Source organism: Pristiophorus japonicus, chromosome 1 (genome assembly GCF_044704955.1).
Source record: "Pristiophorus japonicus isolate sPriJap1 chromosome 1, sPriJap1.hap1, whole genome shotgun sequence".
In the NCBI taxonomy this organism is placed as follows: Eukaryota; Metazoa; Chordata; class Chondrichthyes; family Pristiophoridae; genus Pristiophorus; species Pristiophorus japonicus.
Window position 1 is genome coordinate 51303920 of NC_091977.1, and position 21070 is coordinate 51324989.

General features: G+C 48.3%; 1 protein-coding gene across 1 annotated transcript in view; it reads right to left on the reverse strand.

The window, feature by feature from the left end:
- The window catches only part of LOC139263520 (cardiomyopathy-associated protein 5-like), a 120181-nt gene extending 105805 nt beyond the window's left edge, over positions 1–14376 (reverse strand). The window contains exon 1 of the mRNA XM_070879734.1: positions 14163–14376. Coding sequence (XP_070735835.1) covers positions 14163–14293 — 131 coding nt within the window. The 5' untranslated portion in view covers positions 14294–14376. The remainder of the gene's footprint in view (positions 1–14162) is intronic.
- Between the last annotated feature and the right edge of the window lie 6694 nt (positions 14377–21070).

Genomic DNA, 21070 nt, shown 5'->3' on the forward strand with positions numbered 1-21070 from the left:
GTTTTTACAATTATATTGGAAGAAAAAGGTTTGTCAGGGATAATGTGAACCCTTTAAAAATAGATGTGGGTAATATTACAAATGAAAGTAAGGAATTGTTGAATTTGTGTCAGTCTTCACAGTAGAGGAATCATAGAATCATAGAATCAGAATGATTACAGCACGGAAGAAAGCCATTCGGCCCGTCAAACACATGCCGGCTCTCTGCAAGAGCAATTCAGCTAGTCCCAACTCCCCCGCCTTTTCCCTGTAGCCCTCATTTTTTTTTTTCCTTCAGGTACTTATCCAACTCCCTTTTGAAAGCCACGATTGAGTCTGCCTCCACCACCCTTTCAGGCAGTGAATTCCAGATCCTAACCACTCGCTGCGTAAAAAGTTTTTTTCTTATGTCGCCTTTGATTCTTTTGCCAATCACCTTACATCTATGTCCTCTGGTTCTCGACCCTTCTGCCAATGAGAACAGTTTCTCTCTAGCTACTCTGTCCAGACCCCTCATGACTTTGAACACCTCTATCAAACCTGCTCTCAACCTTATCTGCTCTAAGGAGAACAACCCCAGCTTCTCCAGTCTATCCAGATAACTGAAGTCCCTCATCCCTGGATTCATTCTCGTAAATCTTTTCTGCACCCTCTCTAAGGCCTTCACATCCTTCCTAAAGTGCCGTCCCCAGAATTGGACACCGTACTCCAGTTGAGGCCGAACCAGTGTTTTATACAGGTTCATTATAATTTCCACGCTTTTGTACTCTATGCCTCTATTCATGAAGCCCAGGGTCCGATAAGCGTTTTTAACTGCTTTCTCAACTTGCCCTGCCATTTTCAATGATTTGTCCACATATACCCTCAGGTCTCTCTGTTCATGCACCCCCTTTAGAATTGTACCCTTTAGTTTATATTTCCTCTCCTCATTCTTTCTACCAAAATATATCACTTTGCATTTTTCTCGGTTAAATTTCATCCACCACGTGTCCGCCCATTCCATCAGCCTGTCTATGTCCTTCTGAAGTCTATCACTGTCCTCATCACTATACTTCCAAGTTTTGTGTCATCTGCAAATTTTGAAATTGAACACCCTGTACACCCACATCCAAGTCATTAAGAAAAGCAGTGGTCCTAGTACAGGTTGAGCGTCCAAAATCTGGAGTTCCGGAATCCGGAATGTTCCGGAATCCAGACTCCAGACATATTGGTGGCAGGGTCGTCCAGAATCCGTAATATGTTCTGGAATCTGGACCCGCTGACCCTGCTGACTTCGAGGTCATGCCGCTGCCCAACCTCAGGCCTTGCCTCACCTTCCCTAGCCTCGCCGCCGCCCGACCTCGGGCCTCGCCTCGCCGCTACTGCCCTTACCTCGAGGCATCCTCGCAGGCCCGCCCGAACACCTCCTCCGTGATGGGGCCGCCCGACCAGCTCTTCGGCGGCGGGCCCTACCCGAACACCTCCTCGGCGGCTGGGCCCTACCCGAACACCTCCTCGGCGGCTGGGCCCCACCCGAACACCTCCTCGGCGGCTGGGCCCCACCCGAACACCTCCTCGGCGGCTGGGCCCTACCTGAACACCTCCTCGGTGGCTGGGCCCCACCCGAACACCTCCTCGGCGGCTGGGCCCTACCTGAACACCTCCTCGGCGGCTGGGCCCCGCCCAAACACCTCCTCGGCGGCTGGGCCCTACCTGAACACCTCCTCGGCGGCTGGGCCCCGCCCAAACACCTCCTCGGCGGCTGGGCCCTACCCGAACACCTCCTCGGCGGCTGGGCCCCACCCGAACACCTCCTCGGCGGCTGGGCCCCACCCGAACACCTCCTCGGCGGCTGGGCCCCGCCCAAACACCTCCTCGGCGGCTGGGTGGCGGGGCCCGCACGAACTCTTGCCCGGCAGCGGGGCCCGCCCCAACACTTCTCCGGCAGCGGGTCCCTGCCCGAACACTTCTCCGGCAGCGGGGCCCTGCCCGAACACTTCTCCGGCAGCGGGACCCGCCCGAATACTTCTCCGGCAGCGGGGCCCGCCCGAACACTTCTCCGGCAGCTGGGCCCGCCCCAACACTTCTCCGGCAGCGGGGCCCGCCCCAACACTTCTCCGGCAGCGGGGCCCTGCCCCAACACTTCTCCGGCAGCGGGGCCCTGCCCGAACACTTCTCCGGCAGCAGGGCCCTGCCCGAACACTTCTCCGGCAGCGGGGCCCGCCCCAACACTTCTCCGGCAGCAGGGCCCTGCCCGAACACTTCTCCGGCAGCGGGGCCCTGCCCGAACACTTCTCCGGCAGCGGGGCCCTGCCCGAACACTTCTCCGGCAGCGGGGCCCTGCCCGAACACTTCTCCGGCAGCGGGGCCCGCCCCAACACTTCTCCGGCAGCGGGGCCCGCCCGAACACTTCTCCGGCAGCAGGGCCCTGCCCGAACACTTCTCCGGCAGCGGGGCCCTGCCCGAACACTTCTCCGGCAGCGGGGCCCTGCCCGAACACTTCTCCGGCAGCGGGGCCCTGCCCGAACACTTCTCCGGCAGCGGGGCCCTGCCCGAACACTTCTCCGGCAGCGGGGCCCTGCCCGAACACTTCTCCGGCAGCGGGGCCCTGCCCGAACACTTCTCCGGCAGCGGGACCCTGCCCGAACACTTCTCCGGCAGCGGGGCCCTGCCCGAACACTTCTCCGGCAGCGGGGCCCTGCCCGAACACTTCTCCGGCAGCGGGGCCCTGCCCGAACACTTCTCCGGCAGCGGGGCCCGCCCCAACACTTCTCCGGCAGCAGGGCCCGCCCCAACACTTCTCCGGCAGCGGGGCCCGCCCGAACACTTCTCCGGCAGCAGGGCCCTGCCCGAACACTTCTCCGGCAACGGGGCCCGCCCCAACACTTCTCCGGCAGCGGGGCCCGCCCGAACACTTCTCCGGCAGCGGGGCCCGCCCGAACACTTCTCCGGCAGCGGGGCCCTGCCCGAACACTTCTCCGGCAGCGGGGCCCTGCCCGAACACTTCTCCGGCAGCGGGGCCCTGCCCGAATACTTCTCCGGCAGCGGGGCCCTGCCCGAACACTTCTCCGGCAGCGGGACCCGCCCGAACACTTCTCCGGCAGCGGGGCCCTGCCCGAACACTTCTCCGGCAGCGGGGCCCACCCGAACACTTCTCCGGCAGCGGGGCCCGCCCGAACACTTCTCCGGCAGCGGGGCCCGCCCGAACACTTCTCCGGCAGCGGGGCCCGCCCGAACACTTCTCCGGCAGCGGGGCCCTGCCCGAACACTTCTCCGGCAGCGGGGCCCTGCCCGAACACTTCTCCGGCAGCGGGGCCCTGCCCGAACACTTCTCCGGCAGCGGGGCCCTGCCCGAACACTTCTCCGGCAGCGGGACCCGCCCGAACACTTCTCCGGCAGCGGGGCCCTGCCCGAACACTTCTCCGGCAGCGGGGCCCACCCGAACACTTCTCCGGCAGCGGGGCCCGCCCGAACACTTCTTCGGCAGCGGGGCCCACCCGAACACTTCTCCGGCAGCGGGACCCTGCCCGAACACTTCTCCGGCAGCGGGGCCCGCCCGAACACTTCTCCGGCAGCGGGGCCCTGCCCGAACACTTCTTCGGCAGCGGGGCCCGCCCGAACACTTCTCCGGCAGCGGGGCCCTGCCTGAACACTTCTCCGGCAGCGGGGCCCTGCCCGAACACTTCTCCGGCAGCGGGGCCCTGCCCGAACACTTCTCCGGCAGCGGGGCCCTGCCCGAACACTTCTCCGGCAGCGGGGCCCGCCCGAACACTTCTCCGGCAGCGGGGCCCGCCCCAACACTTCTCCGGCAGCGGGGCCCGCCCGAACACTTCTCCGGCAGCGGGGCCCTGGCCGAACACTTCTCCGGCAGCAGGGCCCTGCCCGAACACTTCTCCGGCAGCGGGGCCAGCCCGAACACTTCTCCGGCAGCGGGGCCCTGCCCGAACACTTCTCCGGCAGCGGGGCCCGCCCGAACACTTCTCCGGCAGCGGGGCCCTGCCCGAACACTTCTCCGGCAGCGGGGCCCTGCCCGAACACTTCTTCGGCAGCGGGGCCCGCCCGAACACTTCTCCGGCAGCGGGGCCCTGCCCGAACACTTCTCCGGCAGCGGGGCCCTGCCCGAACACTTCTCCGGCAGCGGGGCCCGCCCCAACACTTCTCCGGCAGCGGGGCCCGCCCGAACACTTCTCCGGCAGCGGGGCCCGCCCGAACACTTCTCCGGCAGCGGGGCCCGCCCCAACACTTCTCCGGCGGCAGGGCTCCGGCCAATGACCTCATTGCCCGGCGAACACCACCCCCGACGACCTCATCGCCTGGTGAACACCCCCCTGCTGATGATCCAAAATCCGGAAACATCTGAACCTAGACGTTCCAAAATCCAGCAAAACGCAAAATGCGGAACGGCCGCGGTCCCGAGGATTCCGGATTTGGGGCGCTATACCTGTACCGACCCCTGGGGAACACCACTATATCCACTGGAAGAGGATAATATACCGGGCATTCCAGGGAAACTAATAATGAATCAAGGACTGGAACTCACTAAAGTTAACGTAAGCAAGAAAACAGTATTAGAAAAATAATGGCACTAAAGACTAGCTAATCGCCAGGACCTGATGGTGTGCACCCCAGTATTTTAAAGGAAGTGAGTGAGGAAATTGCAGCTGCTTTAGCCATAATCTTCCAAAGCTCTCTCGATTCAGGAATTGTCCCTTTAGATTGGAAAATTGCAAATGTAACTTCATTATTTAAGAAAGGTGAGAGAGAGAAACCAGGAAATTATAGACCTGTTACTCTAAGATCTGTTGTGGGGATGTTATTGGAATCTATAATGAAGGACGGAGTGACTGAGCACTTAGAGAAATTTGAGCTGATTAGAGAGAACATGGATTTGTAAAGGGTAAGTCGTGTCTAACGAACTTAATAGCATTTTTTGAGGAAGTAACTAAAGTAGTAGACAGGAGAATGCCTATTGATGTAGCTCATGGAATTGAAGGCAAATTACTGATGTGGTTAAGAGATTGGTTAGGCGGTAGAAGACAGAGAAATGATAATGAGTATGTACTCGAATTAGAAAGAAGTGGTGTACCACAAGGATCTATGCTGGGACCTCAACCATTCACTATATTTATTAATAACTTAGATTACACAATAGAGAGCCATATATCCGAGTTGGCCGATTACACAAAGATTGGTGGCATAGAAAGTAGTGCAGACGGAAGCATAAAATTACAAAGAGACATTGATAGATGGGGCCAGATTTTTGGCTTTCGGCGAAAATGGTAGCGATACATGAAATATACTGTTTCACTGTTTTCCGTTTTTAGCCCGAACTTTCAGCCTTTCGGTAAGGGAGGTGTTGCACAAGCATTCGCGGCGCAAACCGCGAATTTCGGCAACTTTAGACCGGGGCTGGGAGCGCTGCGAGAGAGGCCTTGTGAGGGGGAAAAAACAAAAAGAAAAATTCCAAAAAACATTCCATAAACATTTACAAGACCCTTATCTATCGAATCGCTGAAAAATGTTTTTAAAATAAAAACTTTAAAACTTACCTTTTTTGCAGGTTTTCATACTTACCGCTGCTGGCAGGGCTGCACGACATGTTTGACCTCTCGCAATTCTGGGTGGGGAGAGCCGAAACTTGGACGCAAATGCAATCCGCGTCGTTGCACGTCGCTGCACCTCTCCCGGGTGGGTATTTGAAAGCGTTGCTGCAAACAGGTACCCGAAGATCCCGCCCGGGCTTTGCGACCGGGTTTTTGCCACGGAAGGTCAAATCGCGGCGAAAACCCGGTCACAAACCTGCCGAAATCAGGCCCATTAAGTGATCGGGCAAAACTGCGGCAGATGGTGTTCAACACAGGTAAGTGTGAGGTCATCCACTTTGGACCAAAAAGGGATAGGTCTGAATATTTTTTTAAATGGCGAAAAGCTCGGAACAGTGGAGGTCCAAATAGATTTATATCACTAAAATGTAGTCGTCAGTTACAAAAAATAATCAAAAAGGCTAATAGAATGTTAGCATTTATAAATAGAGGGCTAGAATAACAATGGGAGTAAGTTTTGCTGCAGCTTGTATAGTTCTGGGCACAGCACCTTAGAAAGGATATATTGGCTTTGGAAGGAATAGTGCAGATTCACTAGAATGTTACCAGAGCTCCAAGGGTTAGATTATGAAGAGAGATTACATAAACTAGGTCTATAGGGCCCAAGTTTCCACACGCGCCTTGAACGGCACAGTCCCGACCTGGACGCCCGTTTTTCGCGCCACAAAGTGCGCCTAAAAAAATCCTCGGTATTCTCCACCTACCTGCAGGTCCTCTGGCCCTCGGCGCAGCGCAGCGCAGCACGAGCTGTGGGGGGGCGGAGCCAGGTCCCTGCGCTGAAAACAGTGACGAGACCTCTGCACATGCGCGCTACAGTGGGCACGCAAGTGCAGTAGCTCCAGGCACCGAACTGTGTGGGAGGGGCCCGAAGCACGCAGCCCCTAGCCCTGGCTGAATGGCCTCACTGGGGCTGCGTGAATAAGGCTCCTCCCACGGCCAGCTCCTGCTCCCCCCCCCCGACCAGACCCGACACCCGCTCCCCCCTGCCTCTGGACCAGACCTGACACCCGCTCCCCCCTGCCTCTGGACCAGACCTGACACCCGCTCCCCACCCCCCCCCCCCCCCGCCTCCGGACCAGACTCGACACCCGCTCCCCCCCCCCCCCCCGACTGACCCGACCCGACCCGCGCTCCTGTTCCCGCTCCCCGCCTCCCCGACTGGACCCAACCCGACCCGCGCTCCCGCCCCCCGACCCGACCCAATCCCCCCCACTGGACCCGACCCGACTCATGCTCCCGGACTGGATCCGACCTGACCTCCCCCCCCTCCCTCTCTCTCTCTCCCTCCCCCCCTCTCTCTCTCTCCCTCCACCCCTCCCTCTCTCTCTCTCCCTCCCCCCCCTTCCTCTCTCTCTCTCCCTCCCCCCCTCCCTCTCTCTCTCTCCCTCCCCCCCCACCCCCGACCCGAACTGAACTGAACCTCCCCGACCCGACCCAACCCAACGCCACCTACCTGTAAATCTGGTGCTGGGGACGGGCCCTGCCCGAAGTCTCGGGCCGGCCCGTTCAGCCTTCGGTCCCGAAAGGCCTGCCTGAAGCACTTTCACACAGGTAGGAAGATGGTTTATTTAATCTTTTCTTTGCTTATAAATGTTTATTCAGGTTGGATTTATTTGTATAAGTATAAATAAGGATTTATTATAGAATTTAATGACTTCCCTTCCCCCCCCCCTCCCCCCCACCTCGTTCTGGACGCTTAATTTGTAACCTGCGCCTGATTTTTTAATGTGTAGAACAGGTTTTTTCAGTTCTACAAAAATCTTCACTTGCTCCATTCTACTTTAGTTTGGAGTACGTTTTCACTGTCGAAACTTTCAAATCAGGCGTCAGTGGCCGGACACGCCCCCTTTTGAAGAAAAAATTCTGTTCCAAAGTAGAACTGTTCTACCTGACTAGAACTGCAGAAAAAAAAATGTGGAGAATTGCGATTTCTAAGATAGTCCGTTCTCCACCAGTTGCTCCTAAAAATCAGGCGCAAATCATGTGAAAACTTGGGCCCATATTCCTGGAAAAAAAGTTAAGGGGTGATTTGATTGAGGTTTTTGAAAAGAATTGATGAGATAGATAGAAACTTTCCCCACTGGTTGGGTAGTCTATGACAAGGGGACATAATCTTAAAATTTGAGCCAGGCCATTCAAGAAAGAAGTTAGGAAACATTTCTTCGCGCAAAGGGTGATAGAAGTGTGGAATTCTCTCCTACAAAAGCAGTAAATGCTAGCTCAAATAATAATTTTAAATCTAAGAGTGATTGATTTTTGCTAGCCAAGGGTTTTAAGGGATTATGGAGCCAAGGCAGGTGGATGGAGTTAGGATACAGATCAGCCATGATCTCATTAAATGGCAGAACAGGCTTGAGGGGCTGAATGGCCAACTCCTGTTCCCATATTATTGGGTTGTGGGTTGGATATTAGCTTAAAATAGACCAAAGTTATGCATCAGACTGCAACAAGGCAACCTTACAAGATCGCAAGACAATTCAGCCTATTTGATCCTAACCTTTCAGAATATAAACCTTGCCATCTTCCTATTATAGATCCAGCTGCTTCTAAAATGAAGCCCGAATCTTGTTCTCATCCTTCCGATCTGATAATCCATTTCAGTTGTTGATCACCCAATGTATAAAGAAATACTTTCTGACAACTGTTCTAAATTTTCCCTGCACAACTTTGAACTTATGCCTTTTTGTTCTGTTTTCCTGAGATGTTTGAAGAGGGTGCAGAGGAGATTTACTAGGATGCTGCCTGGAATAGAGAATCTTAGCTATGAGGACAGATTGGATAGGTTGGGTTTGTTCTCATTGGAAAAGAGGAGGCTAAGAGGAGACCTCATTGAGGTGTATAAAATTTTGAGGGGCCTGGATATAGTGGATAGCAAGAGCCTATTTCCCTTGGTGGAAAGGTCAATTACGAGGGGGCATAGGTTTAAGGTGATTGGTAGAAGGTTTAGAGGGGATTTGAGGGGAAGTTTCTTCACACAGAGGGTTGTGAGGGTCTGGAACTCAGTGCCTGGAAAGGTGGTAGAGGTAGAAACCCTCACCACATTTAAAAGGTGCTTGGATGGGCACTTGACGTGCAGTAACCTGCAGGGTTACGGACCTAGAGCTGGTAAGTGGGATTAGACTGGATAACCTCTTGTTGGCTGGCACAAATACGATGGCAAGTAGTTCAGGGAATCTAATATGGCTAGAGTGATCTCCTGGACTAGTTTCAATCGCCTGGATGGGTCGGAGAGGAATTTTCCCAGATTTTGTTTCCCCAATTGGCCTGGGTTTTTATCTGTTTTTTTTTTGCCTCTTCCAGAAAATCGCATGGCTCTGGGAGGGGTGGAGTGTAAAATGGGGTATCGCAGTTATGGGGAGTGGAATGGTTGGGCCGGATGCTCTTTACCTCTCCGTCATTGTTCATTGGTTTATATGTAACCTTCAGGGCTGCTGACCGAGAGCCTTGTGGCTCTTTGTCAGCCGGCGTGGACACGATGGGCTGAAATGGCCTCCTTCTGCGCTGTAAATGTTTATGTTTCTATGTTTGAAGATATTGGGGGCGAAATTCCCCAGGGCCTATTTGGGTGCGGTAACCGAGTCAGGGAGGAACTTTCTGTGCCCAGCCCAAACGGAGTGCCAGGCTGCACGATGGCGGCCCGGACCACGTCACGGAAACTGAAGACGGGCCGACCAGTGAGTCAGCCAAAACGATAAAATGGCGGCGCGCAGTGCAATGCACCACCCCTTTAACTTCCGCACTGTGAGCGGATGTCGGCCCGGTTCGCGACCCGCGAGGCTGGTGCTGACACACTCGCAGCAGTCTCACGGGATGCTAGGTAATTTCTGCCGTGGGGCGGAAAGGGGTTGCCACAGGGTGTTAAGGGGTTGCCATGTGTGCCACTGATGTCATCGGCGGTTGCACGGCGGCCCGGTGCTACCATGTCAGCGCTTATGCTAACTTCGCGGGAGCAGGTAGAGCCCCCCCCCCGGTAAAAACAGTTTTGCGCCGCCTTAGCGCCCCCTCGGAGATGCTAACGGAGGCGCACGACAGGGGAATTTTATGCCCATTATTTTTAATTACTTTCTTTCTTATTGACCTTCGTAAGGTCCGTCTGAAACATCAATCCTCATAGTTCTTTCCCCTATTGCTTTCTTCTGCACTGTACCTATGGCCTGAATGCCCCTTTATGTTGTGGTGGCCACAACTATATGCAGTAGTCCTGATGTGGCCTGATCATTGCATTGTACATTGGCATGGCTTCTGGGGTTTTAAGCGATTGAGTTAGCAATATCACCCAGTATCAACAATTTCAGATCATAACCACTGCTCCCACATTTTTCAAACAGCAAGTGCTGGTAATGATTCTGCTGTTTATTTAATCTCTCCTACCTTCCACACTATTCGCTTTAGTTCTTTCCTTATCCGCCCCCTTCCCCTTCCTCTGTTTTACTTGCTTAAAACCTGTTACATCTGTAACATTTTCCAGTTCTGATGAAAGGTCACCAGCCTGAAATCATAGAATCATAGAATAGTTACAGCACAGAAGGAGGCCGTTTGGTCCATCGAGGCCGTGCCGGCAATTCAGCTAGTCCCACTCCCCCGCCCTTCCCCTGCAGCCCTGCAAATTATTTTCCTTCAGGTACTTGTCCAATTCCCTTTTTGAAAGCCATGATAGAGGCAGACTCCACCACCCTTTCAGGCAGTGCATTCCAAAATGTTAACTCTCGACAAATGTTGCCTGACCTGCTGAGTATTTCCAGTACTTCCTGTTTATATTTTAGATTTCCAGCATCAGCAGTATTTTCCCTTTGACCCAGTATCCAGTTTGCTTTGCTGCCTCACACTTTCTGGACATGTTGAGCAGTGAGCCAGTAACACCCTTGGTTCCCTTCCAACATACCCCTTAGAAAGTTTTATCCCAGCCATCTTATTTTTCCCCCCCAATATACAGCATCTGACTTTTGCCCACAATCAGCTTCATTTGTTACTGATCAGTCCAAGCGCAAACCCTGCTGTACTTTCTTGACAAGATCTTGGCCTCCTCTTTGGAGTCTCTCGGAGCTTGGTGTCATCAGCGAATTTAGCTATTTTAATTGAGAATGCAATTCCAGGTCATCTAGGTATGCCACGAATTAACCCAATGGATCAAAGACCAGAATAGGAGACACAAAGCTAAAATGCCTTGGATATTTTTATGTTATGGGCAACATACTTGGTCGCAATGAGTAGTTGGACCATGAAATCAATAGCTGTAGCAAAAGACTAATGTGGCATTCGCCCCCTTGTACTGCCTAAAGCTCAAGGTAAAGTGAGGATGTAACGTGCTACTCACTGGATTTTTAAGTAGCTGCCAAACCCAGACTGTTTATCACTGACACATGAAACAGCTAAAAAGAATCCACCAAAAGCATATATGATCTCTACTGAAAGTTGAGCGGTAAGATAGCATGGCAAATATTGAAGTGTTCCGTGCACCAGCAGGACGAGCATCAAAGCCATAGCTATACATGTTTACATGTCAGGTGTTTACATGATTCTACAGGCAACTAATGACAGGAAAGGCCAGTATGGGTTCAAAGAACCATTTCATGAATAATCTGAAACAAAGGAAGTGTGATATTTATCCAGAGACCAGGGAATGTTTAGCCAGTGATCACATGAATTAAAGTCTAGAAATCCACTGTGAAGCAGTGCACCACACACTTTGGAGCTGTTTAGTCGAGTGTTGTAGAGGAGTCAACCAGCAAATGCACAAATATGGACATGCGATATATGTGACCATCAGTGTGCACCATGCTTCATGAAGTTATTCCCACAAACAATACTGACTATATTTTTTATGCTTGTATTATCATGATCATTTAATTTTCAAGTGACTTGCATTTATTATTTTGTAAGTGTGGCTTTCTTATAAATGTTTAGTATAGGGAAACACAGCTAATTATGTTGCACTAGCAAAATGGCATTCAACAACTACAAACAAGTTACCACCAATTATTTTTTTTGAGGGGGGGGAATGTGCTTAGCTACAGCAGACAGCTAGTAGGCCAGGCAGAGATTTGATCATACCCGGTGTCCCTTCTATGAGAACCATTTTGTTCACAAGCACCATGATATCAAGATTCAATATAAGGCTTCAGACCTCCTGACGAAAAATCATCGACCTGAAACATTAACTCTGTTTCTCGCTCCACAGATGCTACCTGACCTGCTGAGTGTTTCCAGCCGTTTCTGTTTTTATTTCGGATCTCGGCAGGGTATAGTGATAGAGAAATGGAAGCAGCATTCAATTGTGATGAAGGGTCAGACCAGTTGGTTGCCCTATCTTTCTCTTACTGATCAACCTGATGTGCCTTCCCAGCATTTTCTGTGTCTTTGCCCATTTCCAGTCTTCACATTCTTGCATATCTTTATAATGACACAGAGACAGAATTCCAAATAACTCCCACTTCCATTATCAATCGGGAACAGATAAATTCACAACGGCTGGCTGCGCTCAGTGGATTTTGCCTGGGAGGCTGTTTTTTTCTGAATTGTAGAGTCACACTTTCCGACATGTCGGAAAGTGTGAGGTCATCTACCTTGGGGAAAAAAAACAGTAAAAGGAAATATTATTTGAATGGGGAGAAATTACAACATGCTGCGGTGCAGAGGGACCTGGGGGTCCTTGTGCATGAATCCCAAAAAGTTAGTTTGCAGGTGCAGCAGGAAATCAGGAAGGCGAATGGAATGTTGGCCTTCATTGCGAGAGGGATGGAGTACAAAAGCAGGGAGGTCCTTCTGCAACTGTATAGGGTATTGGTGAGGCCGCACCTGGAGTACTGCGTGCAGTTTTGGTCACCTTACTTAAGGAAGGATATACTAGCTTTGGAGGGGGTACAGAGTCGATTCACGAGGCTGATTCCGGAGATGAGGGGGTTACCTTATGATGATAGATTGAGTAGACTGGGTCTTTACTCGTTGGAGTTCAGAAGGATGAGGGGTGATCTTATAGAAACATTTAAAATAATGAAAGGAATAGACAAGATAGAGGCAGAGAGGTTGTTTCCACTGGTCGGGGAGACTAGAACTAGGGAGCACAACCTCAAAATACATGGGAGCCAATTTAAAACCGAGTTGAGAAGGAATTTCATCTCCCAGAGGGTTGTGAATCTGTGGAATTCTCTGCCCAAGGAAGCAGTTGAGGCTAGCTCATTGAATGTATTCAAGTCACAGATAGATAGATTTTTAACCAATAAGGGAATTAAGGGTTACGGGGAGCGGGCGGGTAAGTGGAGCTGAGTCCACGGCCAGATCAGCCATGATCTTGTTGAATGGCGGAGCAGGCTCGAGGGACTAGATGGCCTACTCCTGTTCCTAATTCGTATGTCCTTACGTTCTTATTGATATATCTTAGAATTCATGGCCCAGAAATTCCTCTGGGGGTCTTTCCGCGGACAATTGCCTCCTCGCTGGAGATTTTTTATGAATTTACCTGGTGGTGTAGGAGGCGCCCTTATTTCCAATGGGGAGGCCTTCTCCTCCCGCCCAGAGGGTTCTGACACAGAAGATGCAGTCACGTGTGACTGCTCAGCCAATCAGGTTCCCATTAATAACACTGAGATGCGCTTATCTACGAGTTCTCAGTGCTATTAATGAGAACAAAACTAATCACACAAAATAATAAAAAATAAAAAACAGACCACACATATTTAAAATTAATTGAAATTAAAGTTAATGTCTCATAAAAATAAAATATTTTCCCAATTTTTAAAAAAGTTGTTTTAATTATGGTTAAAAATAAACTTAACGTAATGGGGAGGGTTTTTAACAATAAACTATGTGTCTATAATTTTATTTTACAATTGTTTTTGTGTTTTAAAACACTTGCGCCTGTAAAAGTAGGCTATGCGTTTGCTTTTTCAGACGCAAGATTTTTGAGGACATTTGCTGGGCAAGATATGTGTAAATAGCCCAATCTTGCCCGTACAAATGTCCTTGCTCCCGATCTGTCATCCTCGCTCCCGATCTGGCTACGATCTGTCAAGCTCCAGCGGACCCGCGACGTCGGAATTTCCACGCATTATATTTGAAATTTAATAGTGAATGTCCACATTACCGGGCAGTAACATGTTGGACGACAAGTTGTACAACAGTCTAAAGAAACAAGGTGTTTCATGTGCTGCACCATGAACAACACTCCTATTCAGACCAACTACCAGACATTATGATGCAATCTCACCATTGATATGCCCTGATGTTAATATGCTCTTTGACAAGCTTGCCTATCTAATAGAATGTCACTACAGGGAACAGAGAGCTCATTTGTGCTTGTATTCATACCCTGCAAAGTGGTCATTCGACAACGACATTCAATTTAATGAAAAATTATTTTGGTTCGAGCAGACAGCTAGTAGGAGGGGCAGAGATGCGACCGTATCTGGTGTCTTAGTCACTTTAAATAGCCAACAGTGCAACCACGACCACTGCCAAACTGCAGACGAGGACAGTGAACAAAATAAATCTAGATCTCCACAGAATCGCACTTGACAGTGTTTTATAAAACATTTCCCAGCGCCTGTCACGATGGCAAATCAGCCTAAAAATATTCCATGATTAAAGTGCTCCAAACTCCGTTACCTTTCTCCAAGTTCTTCTTCCTCCTCCGTTTCCAGCACTCCACCTTCACACGTCTCATCCTCCAGCGTGAAGGAAATTTCTGGCTCAATTTTATCGATTTCTGCAGAAATGCAACCCTCCAAGTTGTCCATTCTCGCTCCTGTTCTCTTTTACACAAGCAGATTAACGGAGAGTTTCTCGAAGCCCGGTCATTACGGAGCCCAGGTTTCCTGACTCAGGATACTCTTTAAATAGAAATGTCACTGCCAACAAATAGGGACTTCCTTTGGCCTCCTGAAACTACTGTCCCCTGGGTCCTAAAGCCCACGAGAATTGAACTGCATCAGGCAAGATAATTACGGACGAGGAAAGGCATTGGACACATCTTAGTTCATCCATCCAGAGAGATCCGAACAATGACCCCGACCTCCCCATTGAAGCACTCAGCTCTTGATGTGTGCTAATTGGTGTTTCCTACATTACAAAGGTAACTACACTTCTACACTACACTACAAATGGGGTAAAATTCTCAATTGGGGTAAAACCAATTTTGCTGAGCGAAATGGGATTTGGCCAAGGTGAACTAGAATCGGCTACTTAATGGTAAATCAGTGTCAGAGCAGTGGAAGGCATTCAAGGAGGAGCTCCTGAGGGTACAGAGCAAGTATGTTCCCGTAAAACAAAAGGATGGAGCTAACAAATCTAGAGCCCTCTGGATGTCAAGGGACATACAGGATAAGATGAAGAAAAACAGGGAAGCTTATGACAGATTCCAAGGACTCAATACTGCAGAAATTCTAGAGGAGTATAAGTAGTGCAGGGGTGAAATTAAAAAGATAACAGAAAAGCAAGAGAGAGCATGAAAGAATGTTGGCAAGTAAAATCAGGGAAAACCCAAATATGTTTTATAAGTACATTAAGAGCAAGAGGATAACTAGAGAATGAGTGGGGCCTATTAGAGCACAATGGAAACCTGTGTGTGGAGGCAGAAGACGGGGGGTATGATTCTTAATGAATACTTTGCATCTGTTTTCACAAAAGAGAGGGGCAATGCAGACTTTGCAACAAGGGAGGAGGAGTGTGAAATATTAGACAAGATAAATATAGTGAGAGAGGAAGTATTAAGGGGCTTAGCAGCTTTGAAAGTGAATAAATCCCTTGGGCCTGGATGAAATGTATCCCAGGCTGTTAAGAGAAGCAAAAGAGGAAATAGCAGAGGCTCTGACCATCATTTTCCAGTCCTCTCTGGCTACAGGTGTGGTGCTGAAGGACTGGAGGACTGCTCATGTTGTACCTTTGTTTAAAAAAGAAGAAAGGGATAGACCGAGTAATTACAGGCCAGCCAGCCTAACCTCAGTGGTGGGAAAATTATTGGAAAAAATCCTAAGGGACAGGATAAATCTTCATTTGGAAAGACATGGATTTATCAAGGACAGTCAGCATGTATTTGTTAAGGGAAGGTCGTGTCGGATTAATTTGCTTGAACTTTTCGAGGAGGTAACCAGGAGGGTCGATGAGGATAGTGCGTACGATGTAGTATATATGGACTTTAGCAAAACTTTTGATAAGGTCCCACATGGCAGACTGGTCATGCAAGTAAAAAGCCCATGTGATCCAGGGCAAAGTGGCAAGTTGGATCCAAAATTGGCTTAGGTGCAGGGAGCAAAGGGTAATGGTTGATGGGTGTTTTTGTGACTGGAAGGCTGTATCCAGTGGGGTTCCACAGGGCTCAAAGCTGGGTCCCTTGCTTTTTGTGGTATATATCAATGACTTGGACTTGAATGTTGGGTGTATAATTAAGAAGTTTGCAGATGACACTAAAATAAAAAAGAAAGCTGCGGATTTCAGGAATATATCAATGTACTGGTCAGGTGGACGGAACAGTGGCAAATGGAATTCAATCGGATAAGTGTGAGGTAATGCATTTGGAGAGTTCTGACAAGGCAATGGAATACACGTTAAATGGTACGACACTGAAAAGTGTAGAGAAACAAAGTGACCTTGGAGTGCAGATCCACAGATCCCTAAAGGTAGCAGGCCAGGTAGATAAGGTGGTTAGAAGGCATATGGAATACATGCCTTTATTAGTCGAGGCATGGAATACTAGAGCAAGGAGGTTATGCTTGAACTGTATAAAACACTGGTTAGGCCGCAGCTAGAGTACTGTGTGCAATTCTGGTCACCACATTACAGGAAATATGTGATTACACTGCAGAAGAGCTTTACAAGAATGTTGCCTGAACTAGAGAATTTTGGCTATGAGGAAAGGTTGGAGATGCTGGGTCTGTTTTCTTCGGAACAGAGGAGGCTAAGGGGAGACCTGATTGAGGTGTATAAAATTATGAGGGGCCTGGATAGAGTGGATAGTAAGGACCGGTTTCCCTTGGCAGAGGGGTCAACAACCAGGGGACATAGACTTAAAGTAATTGGGGAGAGGTTTAGAGGAGATATGAGGGGAAATTTCTTCACCCAGAGGGTAGTGGGGGTCTGGAACTTACTGCCTGAAAGCGTGGTAGAGGCAGAAATCCTCACCACATTTAAAAAATACTTGGATGTGCACCTAAAGTGCCATAACCTACAGGGCTACGGACCAAGAGCTGGAAAGTGGGATTAGGCTCGATAGGCCGGCACGGACACGATGGGCCGAAATGCCCTCCTTCCGTGCTGTAAATATCTATGATTCAATAAAGTACTTAATTGGCTGTAAAGCACCTTGGGATGTCCTTAGGTCATGGACGGAGCTATATAAATGCAAGTCTCCTTTTCTTTCATAAATTATTCAGAGTTTCTGCCTCTACTACTTTATTTGGAAGTTTATTTTGCACATTGATCATTCTGTGTGAGAATTTCCAGATATCAATTCTATAATTACCTTTTATTAGTTTGAACTCATGCCCTCTAGTTTCACTTCCATGGTTTAATTTAAAGTAATATTCTAGGTTAACTTTTTCTCTACTCTTGCCAATCTTATATATCACCTCTCAGTAACCTCCTCTCTCGGATGAAAAGCTCAGGTTTCTCCAGTCTTCATAACTCAAATCCCTGTTACTGATGTTCAGCTCAGAAGCTCTTATCTGCACTGTTTCCCATTCTTAAATGTCTCTTATTTCTTGGCGACCAGAAATGGATGCAGTATTCAAGGTGTGGTGCAACTAGACATTCGATAACCTACCAATATTGAACATTGAAGTCAAACTACTCATAATTGCAAAAATTAAATTTCATCTTTATTTGGAGATATGTATGCTGTATGGCACTGAAAATTAATTTTACAACAGGTACTATTCAACTCACCCAAGAATTCACAATAACTGCACATTGATATTTTCGCAAGTTGTGGTGCAAGACTGTTTAACTCATTAAACAAAGTATTCAATATCACTATGCACTGTATTTGTATGTCTGCCCTAAAATGTCAACGAAAAACAGAACTTCAAAATGAATAAAATTAAACAACAGAAGCTTTGCAATATTTTCACTACAAGTATTAGAGTCTGCTCCAAGGTAAACTTTTCCTAAAAACAAACATGGGAAAGTATTTAATGAGGACTCTTGCAGAGACTGAGCCTGCCTGAAAGACCTCCAACTAGAGGAAAGATGACTTTACAAAAAGCACTGTACTGTCACAAAAACTAAAAATCTCGTCCCTTCCCCTGTTGTGAGTATACTTTTTTTCCTGATTGCGTATCCTGTGGCATTTTTCCACAGGTAGTTCAGGATTTGTTGTGCAGATTTGATATTTACGGTGGTCCAGTTGCAGCCTAAACAGGACACAGCATGGCCCATCACTATAATACAACAAATTTACTGCAACAATTTATCATAGTAAACAACTTATAGTGAAAGATGCAGCCTTCACAGATATGTCATTGGGCGGGTGTAAAATGGACAGCCATTTCGCTATCGCCCATTTTGTGCCACCATCATGTCAGATCCTTCCATGGCCATGAGCAGCAATCCAACCTCCCCAAAAATTCTTGTGTGTTGGTGTGCTTTCTTGCCCACTGTTACAGTTGCACGTTCTTTATCATTTAGTTTTGTGGAAGTTAGGCTTTGTGTGGATGCATAAGCATAAGCCATAAAAACGATGTCCCCAAATGCATGGGAGATGGTGCTTTGTGCATATGCATATATTTTGAAAAATATTCTTGGGTGTCAGAGCTTTTTGCACCTAAGCCTTTCAATTTTTTTTTCAGTTCCCCTACATGTGCACATTTTGCAATTTAAAACAATGTACATGTGGGCGGTTTCAAACAGAGCCAATTATCTTTAGTTTTCTGTGCCTGGCAGCAGAAGGGGCATTTTTTAGAAAATATTTTTTCCTCTCTGTCAATCCCCTCTTAAAAAAAAAATTATTTCCCCAGATCGATGCTATTCCTTGATTTGAGCAAAATATTCAAGAACCAAAGGGATAACTTGTAGTTAAATAGTGCATTTCACATCCACTGGAGTCTCAAAGTGCTTCGCAATAATGAATTACTTTTGCAGTGTAGTCACTTGTTGCTATGTACCAAATGCAAAAGCCAATTTGTGCACAAGATCCCACAAATAACAAATGAAATAAATGAAAATGAATCTGTTTAGGTGACATTGGTTAAGGCATGAATGCTGACCAGGACAACAGGATAACTCCCTCCTCCTCTTCATATATAGTGCTATGGGATGTTTTACATCCACCTCAACAGGCAGACTGTGCCTCAGTTTAATGTCTCATGCATAAAATGTTGCATCCAACAATACAGTACTAACTACATACAGCACGAAAGCGTCAGCCTAGATTATGTCCTGGAGTGAGACTTGAATGCATAATCTTGTGATTCACAGGCAAGCATGTTATCAGTGAGCCAAAATGACACATTGTGTTTTACTTCCTAGATCCTGCTGAGGTTGTACGGCATCCAACAAAAAAAAAGTTCTGCGATTTATTCCGTTTCTTTTTGATCTTCATGTCATATTAATAGCAGCTCCCATCATCCACTGCTTAACAGTGATGTCATCACATTCTTTACAAACATCAAGATGAGACAGTTCATTATATCGAACTTTCCTATCTGAGAAAGCTTACTTCTGAGGGGATTTAAAAAGACAGAATTAGATTTTGAAAACTTTTCAGTTAAGAGCAGACTAATAATGTTTTTGTTGATATTTAGTCTTTATCTTTGAGAAACTATTTATACCACTTTTCCTATCCAATTATGAACATTCTAGTTATTTGCACATATTATAGAATATACAGTCGATAACTGCAGTATGAAAGTGCCTTACACATTTAAAATCTGGCCCTAGGCCAGGAACTAGGCTAACAATCTTAGAACAAGGTGCCTAAAAGTCCAGTTAGGGGCAGGTCAGCCCAGATTCTTCCAAGCCCTCCTCGGTGTTGCCAGACCCTGACTTTGCTCCACCATCTCCCCAGTGGTGGCAGATCACACTGCTCCTCAATGCTGACTGCAGGATATTCCTATCCAGTGCTCCCAGAACCCAGGATAACTCTTCCAGTACCAACAAACTCTAGAAACTCCCAGACTGCAGACCTCTTTCCCCATGTTTTTTAATACTGGAACCCTCCACCCCCACTCCTAGGCACTGGGATCTCCTCCTAGTGTACCAAAAGCCTGGCTTCCCCAATACTTCCAGGCCTTGTAGCCCCATTCCCAATATTCTCAGATACAGGAAACCCTCACTGACAGACCCCTTTCTCCAGACAATGCCCCAAGATCTTGGGTGTTCGATTCCCTATCACAGCATTGCCATACCTGAAGGCTTCCTCCCCTCAAATATTGCCAGACCCCTGATGCCTGCCCTCAATGTTGCCAGACATCCTCAAGTGCAACTCTATTGCCAACCCACCCCAATATGGTTAGACCACAGGCAACTCCCCAGTTCTGGTACACTCTAGGGTCCCCTGGAGTGCTCAATACCCAGGCATTCTTCCTACTGCTGCCACCTCCCGTGTCTTCAATTCTTGTGCTGCAATTTGAATGTATGCAGAATCTCTCAACATCCATAACCATGATTCTTTCAGTGTACAAGTTGAAGCGTATTTCCTCGTGCTGTGAGGATTTCGGAGTTTTTGCGTTCCAAATAATTTGAAACCAAGCTGGAAAATGTTTTTTTTTAAGTGATTAATTTTTGCCATCAGATTGGAAGCCTAGCTCAGAGAAAGACAAAGGAAGCATTTGTCACCTGTTTTCTATATGCCGTGTCTTCTAAAACCATGAATGTTTACACAAAATACATCTTTTTTCCTCAGCACAATCAAAGTAGGTCTTTACTCTTCCAAAACATGATTTGAGTTTTTGTTTTTACTAAAACAATTGAACAAGCTAGTTGAATTCAAGACTTTTGGAGCTAGCTTGCTAGCATTGTAACAATCTTAAAATTGTCTTTTGTGACTGCTTCGGGAACAGCCGCTTGTATGTATGTATTAGAGGCGATGACATCCTGTAATTAGAGTCACAGCTATTCAAACTGAACAAAAAAAACCTGCAGATGCTCAAAATCTGAAACAAAAAAACCCCAGAATATGCTAGCAACACTCAGCAGGTCAGGCAACTTCTGTGAAGAAAAAAGACAGCTGATTTTTCAGGTGTGGACCCTTCATCAAGTGGCTCCTTTTGGGGACCTCCCCAAAATAAAACTCCAGTGGGTAGCTGGCTCGTTCGAGGCCTCACCTCAAGGGATTGCCTCCCCATGGCTTGATTTGCCATCCGGCTCAGCATGTGAGCTAGCTGATTTCCCACTCTCCTAGAACCAGCAAATTGGAGCAGGGTACCAATTTGACACTTGCACAGCATGTTAATAAGGTCCAGGATTCAAAATGGCACCAAAAGGTGGGCAGAACAGCTGCTCCGCTTTCTTCGTATCCATTTTGGGCACAACTTGAAAATTGCTCCAAGGACTCTGAAGTGTCTTTCCCATTTTAAAACCTT